The sequence below is a fragment of the Pinus tabuliformis genome, chromosome Q, assembly GCF_031772625.1.
Source record: "Pinus tabuliformis cultivar Carrire ecotype Pingquan chromosome Q, CPIR1, whole genome shotgun sequence".
NCBI classification, from domain to species: Eukaryota; Viridiplantae; Streptophyta; class Pinopsida; order Pinales; family Pinaceae; genus Pinus; species Pinus tabuliformis.
In genome coordinates, this window is record NC_142296.1 from 748,271,839 (window position 1) to 748,282,260 (window position 10,422).

Consider the following 10,422-nt stretch of genomic DNA (forward strand, 5'->3'; position numbering starts at 1 on the left):
GAGCTTGATGGTGACACGGTCAGAGTGTGCACCTGCTCCCAATAGACTAGATGTTTCCTCAGATCTCTCCAGATTTTAAGGACAGTTACACACTACTGCTTCACCTTTCCTGCTCGACAGATAAAAGAGATTCTGTATTTTCTCCACAAAGCAGTTTACTGATCTCTGCTGTCATATTTTCTAGTAGTTTCCAGTTTTTTTGAAATAATTCATATGAACTATCGCTTTCTAACTGGATACATACAAACCTGACATAAGACTGAAATCTGATTTCTTTCTGTAAAAAACCAGATTTCAGTCTTTATGTCAGGTTTGTATGCATCCAGTTAACAACATATTTACTACTGTCAAATATGAAATTTTTTTTAATCAGTGCTGCCCTTCCTAGCATATTTTCTACTGTCAGATATGAGTTTTTTAATCGGTGCTGCCCTTCCTAGCAGCATTTTGATGAGGCTGGAAATCTCGGTCTTATCTGCTCAGCCAAATACTTTTTTATGGAAATGAATAACTAAAAGGTAACTATTTTCATCTGTCTTATCTGCTCAGCCATATACTTTTTTATTGAAATGAGTAACTAAAAGGTAACTATTTTCACTGTAGATATATAGGGGTTAAGGATGTTTGAATTTGTATAACAAAATTTATTCTTCCAAGCAAGAACACTCGTTGAATCCTAATCTTGGTGTGATTTGGTCACAAATGACAAATTTGGAGAGGATATTAAATTTTACATATAGTATACGCACATTTCAAACTATTACTTAAATCTGTAAATGTAGATTTCAAACTTCTATCCTCTCATTGAATCCTTATATTGGCGTGATTTGGTAACATGGTAACATGACAAATTCGAAAGAGTATTAAATTTTACATGTATTAATAATATATATATTCCTCGAACATTTGAAATAACAATCTGTAAATATACATTTCAAACTATTACTATATATGTTTTACATGTACCATATATATTTCACATGTTTCTTTCAGCAATTAAAACACCATTACATTTTAAAAAAAATTGTACAACACTATCAAATAACACTTTCACGGACACAAGTAAAATTATGTAATATTTTCATGAACTAATTCAACAAAAAAAAATCATGACGCATTGCATTTTACCTACATTTAAACAAGTTAATGTACCACTGTGAATAGCCGGATCAAGTTTGGCTGCAGAAAGGATGCCATGTAATATTATTAAATGAGTACTAGTGGACGCTAAAGGTCTAAACATCATCAAACCGGTAGATCTCGGGTTGCTGACCAATTTCAAAAGCATCAGACAGAAGAGTTCAACCAGACATACGTTGTATAATATTCAACGGGAATCACATTCACAAATTATACATCAAAAAGCGACTTAGAAATTCTCACACGAAATAGAATGTTATGTCAAAGATATGATGCAAGTTCTTTATCTTGATCTGTCTGAATAGGAACGATAGCCACCACGGCCACGCACGGGGCTCTCGTAAGGAGGAGAGTAGGGAGGTGTGCGTGAACGCTCTCTTCTGGAACCACCGCCTCGGTAAGGAGAGCGCCGAGGAGAATACATACGTCCGTCGCGATAGGGTGAAGGTCTAGGAGAACGGCGTGAGCTGTAACCATAACGATCATTATAACCTCGGCGCCTTTCATGGCCATGATAGGAGGAGCCTGACAAGAAAGACCAAGAAACCAATCTATAATAAGCGATCCTCATTCATGTCATAAATATTCAGTATAAATTGTGACAGGCTCGGCTAGAACTACAGTAAACATCATTACTCTGGGTATATCTAAAAATTAGAGAACATTTTGAGATACTAGTTAGGCTTCCCAATAACTTACCAAATTCACGGGTACTTTTAACCCCAAGATAGTTGCCTGGTGTAGGAGTCCTTGGACGCTTCCTCCTCGACTGAAACATAAAAACGAAGAATTTATACACTACAGTCATCTGAACTTAATTTTTCTTAATCAACTCAGAAACATTCTCGGGAGAGAAAATGGACAAACTTGTATTTCCTTTACAATGACAGCACAACATCCTAACTGAGGAATGACATTCTGCTTTATACTAAAGTTGGTCAGTAAACAATTGACTAAGCTGGGAAGAAAATTGCTGCCCAAAATAGAAGAACTTGGGGTCTCCACAGTGTAAAGGTGTAGCTATGTACCATGCTTGACACTAAAACACTAACAGAGAGCTAGAAACTATGATTGCAAAGACAAGTAAAAAAATGCTCTCTGAGCACCAAATTTAGCATGCAAGTTTCAATAATTCCGATGCACCTCTAGGCATTTGCACAAATGCTGAGTGTGAGGTACCAGAGCTTAGATGCCTGATTAGTTGGTGAAATGTCCCACTTGATTAGTTGGTGAAATGCTCAGGTTGTTTAGTTGGACAATGTTTGAAATATTTAGTTGCATAGAATAAAGCTGGCTGCATTGATCAAGCTGATTAAGTTGATGGATGGCTCATCATGTTGAGACTAAACAGCTGCCTTGCTGCCAAGATAGTTGAGGCAACATACTCTGAGTAACCAAAAACTTAACGTTAAAGAACGGAAAATCGAAATTCAAAAAACTACCTGCCATATCACCCCAATGAACAGCCACTTTCAATGGCATGTCAGCATAAAGATGGTATGGAGACACTTTACCTTCTCCACTGTGATGAAACGTCCTTCAAGAATTGATTGATTCAGATATTTTATACAACGGTCAGCATCCTCAAGGCTGTCCATTGTCACAAAGCCAAAACCACGTGATATCCTGGTTCGAGGTTCTACTACGAGGCGGCAGTCAATAACCTGCAACAAAAATTGCAGAACAAAGTTGAAACAATGTAAATATGATATGAAACCAGTATGGAAAAGCAGCCAACATAACAGGCCTATTCAGGAAGGCTAACCTTTCCCTCTCTTGAGAAATGTTCTTCAAGATCCTTCTCTGTAACACGAGTAGAGAGACCAGTCACATAAAGGGTATTTCCGGGATTCTCTGCTTCTTCATTTCCCCTCCGTTGCCTGGAAAGTCTCGGTCAAAATATTTATTACAATTATTATGTCCACAAACTGATAAAATACATAGTAATGAACTAAAAAGAAGGGTTGTGAGCTGAAAAGAAGGGTCTTTTAAATCCAAATTCATATTAGTTTATTCAGACATTACCTGACAGGACTACGGGATCTGGATCTTGACCGCATCCGACGAGGTGAAGGTGACGGAGAATACCTTTGTATAAAATCATGATTGTCAAACAATTGTTGGGAAAAAAACAACAAAAGATGTATGAGTAGATCTAAGGAATCTGAAATACCAGAAAGGACATCGAGATAATGAATTATACCTCACACTAATATATACTGCACCTACCATATCATATCGGTTTCTACTGGCTTAAATGAAAATTGAATTATTCTACAACATGTTGGTATACTCAAAAGCATGAGTTGATGAATAGGATGTAGATAGATAAAAAGACAAATTTATTCAAATGTCCACTGTTGACAAGAATAGTAATTGAGAAAAGTAATTGAGCTTTTTAGGAGTCTGATAGCATTTATGATATCAGAGAGTCCCCGGGATGCCACATCCTATGAGGTAGAGTCCCTGGGCCATCCGCTCTAAATCAGGTATTTAGGTGCGGCTCCTGACAACAAGAAGTCCACTACAGAGTGTAACTTACAGATGATGAATAAATAAATTGGACAAGCAGGTGAAAGTGGGCAAGGCCATTGCAGAAATTCAGATTCCAGACTATTAAGCTCTCTATGTAACGATGTATTTATTAGCAACAACTTCTAGGCTTACCTAAGTGTCATAAGTGGCAAGGACTGGGGCAAGGTAATACCAATATCAAGTGCTAATTCACAACAGTCACTCTTGCTTCTTTTATTAGATAGGACCTCTCTATCAACTTTGTTGATGTTGAATCTGATAAAGCCCATCCCAAATTGAGATGAAAAGAAATAGTGAAACTTGGGGAAGAGGAACTTATATCACTCAATTGGATGTAGCTTGAGTGGTTGTGAGGAAAAGTCATTGTCCTTCCCACCCATTATTTAATTCCACTTTATAACATGTCTGCTCTTAATGAGCCCATTGTTGATGAGGTACTCATGATCTATTCATAAGTTGTTGACATGGCATTGTGTCCTGAAGAAACTAGGGCTTACCCTGGGTACCATCCTCAAATTGGGGGTAAATGACAGAATAGTCTTCACCAACATATAGTGTTTGTGAAAAGAAAAGGGGGACTTTGGGTTTTGAGAAATAAAGACTTCCAAAAATACTAGAATGCATCTTTGAGAGAACCAATCAGAACAACGTCTTTTCATGCGGTTAACTATTTCTGCGTTAAATATTTTTTCATTATGTTAAGAATAATTCTACTTGAAATGCTTGTTACATAATTGATACGCCACGTTTAAAGATATGGGCAGGATATAGAAAACAAACATTGAATGGAAGACGAAGAGAACAAGGAGGGGGTTGCGTTGCGTGAAAATAAGATATTTTTGTTGAAAGGCCAAATGCCAAACACACAAGCTTAATTAATAATCAGCAAGGACAAACACAAAATCTATATTATGGTGCACCATCAAGGATAATCTAGTAAGAACATTTCTACGCTCGAGAGTGAAAATGCAAGTAAAAATTGCCAAAACTAGCATAGAATACCTCCTCCGGGGCGAGTCCGCCTGTCAACCAAGAAAAAGAGAGCAATTAGAACAGATTATTCTCTCGATAACAGAAAGAAAAGTAGACCAATTAGAACAGATTATTCCCTCGATAACAGATAAAAAGACAGATGTTTCTACCATCAAAAGTTTGTTGCTAAAAACATTCACATGGTAACATACATAAAGCCAATTTTACAGCGTTGGATAGATTTTATTATTTTAAAACGAGAATGTAACGCAAAAACTGTGAACATGCATACAAATCTAATTAACTTTCTATTAAGTTAGGAAAAGTCTGGAGCCATGTTGTAAAACAAAGTTTTGATAAAATACTGTTATACTGTTGGGCTTTCTATTAAGTATCAAACCATAGCAAAACAAAACAGGAAACTATGAGTTTCAAACTCTTAGAAAGACTAGATTTCTAGGTCGGATTATGATTGAAACTTATAAAATCCGCAGAATAGCATGGATTCATCTAAAAAAGACAGGTATAAACTCCCACTAGTTAAAAGATCTGGTGTAAAGATAGATCTATACTTGTAATCTTTTACTTTCACATTATGTGTCTGACCTCACCTATTTTATTAATATAATAGCATTACACAACCACAAACATCTCTCGAAACCAGGCTGTATTGTTACACTAATCCAGCAAAACCCAAAAAATTAAGATGAGATTTGACTTGCAATATTTTTGCAGAGGATTATTTTGCTACCACGCTAAGAAGAAACGGAAACTTCCATAATACAGTGTCCTATAAAGGCTATATCAAGGACAAAATGAGTTAAGCTCACAAGTTCTCCTTTTCTCTGCAAAGATATAATATCATCACCTGGCTTCAGGAGAGCTAATGACAAATTTTAGAACCTTTATATAGAAAAATGGCACATTTGATAAGAGCTTAGGGAAAGAAATGGTAAAGTGCCATTTTATATTGGTAGTCTAATTAGCATACAGTTAGACACTCTGCTTAAGATAAAATATGTTTTGTCCCTGTGTAACTCGTCCGTTTTAGGTGGGGCGGACTACTGCATGATTAGACCCCTGGACATGACCCCGACACTCAATCAATCTCAGCAGTAAACCGACAAAACCTCAGTTTGCAAATCTTGTTCTACTTTCAGTTTTCTTGTATAAGAAGTTTCAGTTTCTTATACAAAGGTTTCACCAGTGGAAAATAGACGTATATTAGATCACTATTTTCTTTATAAAAAAAATACATTAGAAGGTGATTTCAGCTGCGTAGATTAATCTAAATAAATAGAAGAATAAACCCAACAGAAACCACGATATGGCATGCAGCCATCGCAAAACTTAATAAAACCCTAAACTGCCTTTTGGAAATGGGGCAGATTTAATTACACAGAAATCAATACATTGGGTAACCTTCTGTTACTGGACCATAAAGATTTACTAATGAAAGTGCAATAGACGCATGAGCTTAAAAGCAGGGGATTTTAAGATGCATACCATGTTTCAAATCCTCGCACGGATCAAATCCTTTCCAGAACAAATGCACCCTCTACTCTGCACCGAAAAATTTAAACCACGTATCCAAGGAATGTTTCAGAATTCCACCGCGCTTGAAGAAAAAGCGGTAAACATATGCGAAATAAACAACTTTATTAAGGGAATGTGAAATGCATTCAGCATTTCTAACATTTCGTACACTTTCCTAGATCCATTCTAGACAGAAAATACAAAAGAAAAAAGATAATCTAAATTTAAGCTAGCAGATTACCTCAAATTGCCAGCGATCTTCAAAGAGTTGGCAATGCAACTGCCTGCACTTTCCGTCCCGTGGAAAATAGCCCTAGAGGAAAACGGCTATGCCGGCAGTCGGACCCTAATCGTTTGAACCAATAGCTAAAATCGCCTGAAAAGGAGCAAATATTTCTGTCTAGGGTTTTATGAAAAAGACTAAGAATATACGAGTACCTCAGCTGTATTTCTTCCCTACGAACACAATGTAAGGGGATAAATAATGGTGGCGACTATTTATAGACTTTTACTCGAACCGTCCCATGTATTGAAATGAAATCTCGAGAAATATGCGGATTTATATAAAATAAAATAAGAAAAGTAATTTAGGGGGTTGGAGGTAAAATTAACTTTCCGATAAATATTTTTAATCCCTAATGCAACCAAACATTTATTTATGTTATGTGTGTGGGGCTTGTGGTCCCTTTGTCTCTTGGTTGTCATTCGAGTGATGCATTTTGTCGGATCAGCATAGGGCCAAGAAAAAAAATGTCTTCCCTCATAAATTTAGTGATGCCCTCATGGATTTTAATTATTCATAATTTTAAATTTAGTGATGCCCTCATGGATTTTAATTATTCATAATTTTAAAACGAGGTGATTTTGACCATGTCTTTATTAGATGGTGAGCCAAAAAAAAATTATAATAATTGAAGAAAATGATGATGTATACTAAAACATAAAACAAGCATTTGCACTAAGATGCGTAAAGTAGTGTCGATAGGACATGCGAATCCTAAGTTCATTTATGTTTGAGCCAAAAAGAGAGCTTATTAGGTATCGAAGGTTTTAACATGACAGGCGTCACAAATATGTGATATTGGAAAGTTGCGACACAACGAAGGTGAAATCACATGAGAACATTATAATAAAACGAATCGCATTTGCATATGACATCGGTGATCGGCGATTATTGGAGGTGGCACTATATGAAAGTCGATATCGACAGCCAGGGGTCCTATGATATCGACAGTCGAGGCTCCAAGTTATGTACTTTATCTTTGGAATTGAGGCAAAGTGACCGCGTTTCAAAAACAACGATATGTCAATTGTGATATGCGATGAAATCATCGGGAATGGGCCGCTAGAGTTAATGTGTCGAGATGGGCAATAACAAATTAACAAAGGATTTGTCTGCAAAATGAACGAAGCTAGAGCCTTTTCTCTCTCCTCCCAAAGGGATGCGTGGTAGCAAAAGACTGGACTCGATAAGAGACATGTGGCAAACAGCGACTGGATGCATTAAGGGACGCGTGGCAACCAGTGATTGGTTGCGAGAAGTGACACGCGAAGGCTGATGTCATCATGGCATGCCAACACAGTTAATACGTGGCAGGTGGATTCGGTAGTTTCAAGGCTCACAATAGGCCAAAAAAGGATAACATGTGGCATTACTCACAAGGTGACAGGTGGCAGATACGTGGCAGCAATGGCGTCATGTATGGGAGATCAGTGATCGGAGGTTGAGGCGTATTGTGCATCAAAGTGAAAGCTCTGGTTGATAACCTCCGATTGAAGGGCTTTGATACGGGGGCTAGACTGCTCAAGTGAAGAGCTACATGACCAAGGGCCAAACGCGAAAGGTGATCAGCAATTGGCAATCAGCGAATTGACATGTCGTGCAACAAGGTTACACTCTGATTAGAAATGGTCAATAGAGAGGGCTCCGATTTGGGGGTTATCACGACGGTCACAAAGAGTTCAAAGGAATCAAGGGTTATTGGTATATCGCAATTGGAGATCGGCAGATGCAAGCAAAGGTTAAAGCTTACGTTTATTGAAGGCCATGTGGATGCACATTTTGTCAATAATGGCGAAATGTAGTGAATTTATGACTTTTGATATTTTAAATGCTTTCATTAATACTAACGATTCCCGAAGATTTTGCTCATAAAAGTATTGGATTCATGCATAATTGGTCATTTTTTCTAAGTGTAAGCGCTAGTCATTCTTGTGTTTTTTCCTCGCAACCTAGTCTCGATAAACAGAATTCACGAGAAATGTCTCAATCGATTAAACCCATAAGGAAAATTCTCGTTCAACAACATCCAGTTGCTCCTCCTCTTAAGGTCACAGAAATACCTGTTATTTTCCGACACAACATGCGCCCCTAATGTTGGGGTCTCGAGGCCATGTATAAGTTTTTTTAAGATGAAGGGCCAAAAGTCATAGGAAGAATAGTCACAGCAGAGGATAGGGTTCTTGTTTCAGAAATTACATACAGTGATGTGGCCAATTCGTTTCTCCATAGAATTGGCGCTCACCCAAGCATCTTGCCTTATATGGATATGATCAGATGGGTCATTGATCATATGAACATCACAGATAGGAACTTCATGACCAAGAGACAGATGGTCATCGGCTCTTTCACTACAAAAGACTTGTTTGCAATGTACCACCTCCCACTAGCTCAGAAGAAATATGATAAAGAGTTCATTGAGAAGTTCATGCAGGAAAATGAACACCAATCTGAGGTCATTCGAGGATGGAGAAGAGACCCAAGCAAGCATAAGCGGGAGGACAAGGGTATGTATGTTATAGCCTCTATTAATGCACCCTATTGTTTTGTTGCTGCAATGATGTGTAGATTGTTTGGCTATGACAATACCCGGAAGTTTTCAGACCAATGAGAATCCCTATTTGAAGTTGCCTCTGATAGTTATGTAATGGACTGGGGAACTATTATGTCCAACAACTTAACCAACGAAATCCTAGAATATAGGAAAAAGCATAATTTTTCTGAAACTGTTGTTCTCCCATTCTACATGAGTGCCTACATTATGGATTGTATTTGTTTCACTTCAGATTTTCCATCCATGGGATGGAAATGGACTATTGAATACCCTTTGCATATTCACATTTACCGTAATATTCTATGGGAGTCAAAATTCCAACACCATTTTTACAATATTAGCCATGGTGTCATCCTTCCTATTTACCAGTTTGTTTTCAATGAGAAGTGCCCTAGAATCTCTGCTAAAGGCAACATTGACCTGTTATCAATTGGAAGATGGTTTGGGGAGGAATCATTTACCTATGTTCAAGTTTTTGGCAGCCTTGCACAGCCTCATGTGTTTCCCCTGTATGTCCCCGATAAGCTCCTAGCCCGCGAAATAGCCTACCAGACTATGGGAAATGGCTTGTCTAAGGTCATGAAAGAAAGCAAAAAGACAATGTGGCATGTTTTTCCGTTTTGCTATGGATTCTATTATTTAGAGAATTTTAAACATGCTACTAAGGAGATGGAGGAAATCTAATTGATGAACTTTCCAACCATTCCAATTCGGCAATATAAATCAATTTACACTGCGAAAGATATTACAACACAGGCAAAGATCAGGCAGTTTACAAATGAGCCTGATAAATTTGATGATTTTTTTCAATCGGTGTCAAATTATGCAGACGTTGAAAAAGAAGCAACAACACAACTTAGCCCTAAGGAATTAATGCAATTTTATCAATACAAGGTTAAAAGGATTTCCATTTTCCTAGTGAAATGTTGAATCTAAATCACCAAAACATGGAACAAGACACAAGAGCGAGCACATCTCAGAGTCAAGATGCAGTTCATGTAACTGAAACATCGGTAGTTATCGAATCAAAGGCAGAGAAGGTAGTGACAGGAAGAAAGTCTGGATGGGTTTTTGGATCAATTTCTTAAAGAGATAGTACCCTAAAAACAACAAACTCTATCGCAGACACAGATTGCTCAGACTTCTGTAATCACTGAGAAGACCTCGTTCACTGTTGAGCCTTCTAAAGAAACTATGAACATTGATGATCTATAAATCATCCCAGTTTTTCCGACCTCTAAGGTCATTCTTAATATTGAGGAGATTCCTCCTCTGGACGTATTTTATAGTCTGAAACACATAGTAGTAGTCAACAAGTAGAGAAAGAGGAGAAGGACTGAACAAAGGTAGGTTTTGGTCCCTGCAAATACCTCCTTTCAAGTATTGTGGAAAGATGCCTAAGTGA

The 10,422-nt window shown here is 37.5% G+C and overlaps 1 protein-coding gene across 3 annotated transcripts; it reads right to left on the reverse strand.

Moving 5' to 3' along the window:
• Positions 1-1,169: 1,169 nt before the first annotated feature.
• On the reverse strand, positions 1,170-6,672 carry LOC149221697 (RNA-binding (RRM/RBD/RNP motifs) family protein). 3 transcript variants are annotated; one of them, XM_089385193.1, is made up of 8 exons: positions 6,425-6,672; positions 6,154-6,205; positions 4,678-4,697; positions 3,166-3,228; positions 2,906-3,020; positions 2,655-2,804; positions 1,840-1,909; positions 1,170-1,665 (listed from the first exon to the last, which is right to left on the reverse strand). In XM_089385193.1, the coding sequence occupies exons 2-8, from the start codon at positions 6,154-6,156 to the stop codon at positions 1,424-1,426; spliced, it is 663 nt and encodes a 220-aa protein (XP_089241319.1). In that variant the 5' UTR covers positions 6,157-6,205; positions 6,425-6,672; the 3' UTR covers positions 1,170-1,423. The 3 variants fall into 3 exon arrangements, with proteins under 3 accessions (XP_089241319.1, XP_089241318.1, XP_089241320.1); XM_089385192.1 differs by having other exon boundaries at positions 6,154-6,210; XM_089385194.1 differs by lacking the exon at positions 6,425-6,672 and having other exon boundaries at positions 6,154-6,218.
• Between the last annotated feature and the right edge of the window lie 3,750 nt (positions 6,673-10,422).

Excerpts from the sequence above, each read along its gene's own strand:
- LOC149221697 (XM_089385193.1), bottom strand. Across the intron at positions 1,910-2,654 it reads GTTTCATCACAGTGGAGAAG|TCGAGGAGGAAGCGTCCAAG; the intron begins GTAAAGTGTCTC and ends TTTATGTTTCAG. Across the intron at positions 1,666-1,839 it reads TAAAAGTACCCGTGAATTTG|GCTCCTCCTATCATGGCCAT; the intron begins GTAAGTTATTGG and ends CTTTCTTGTCAG.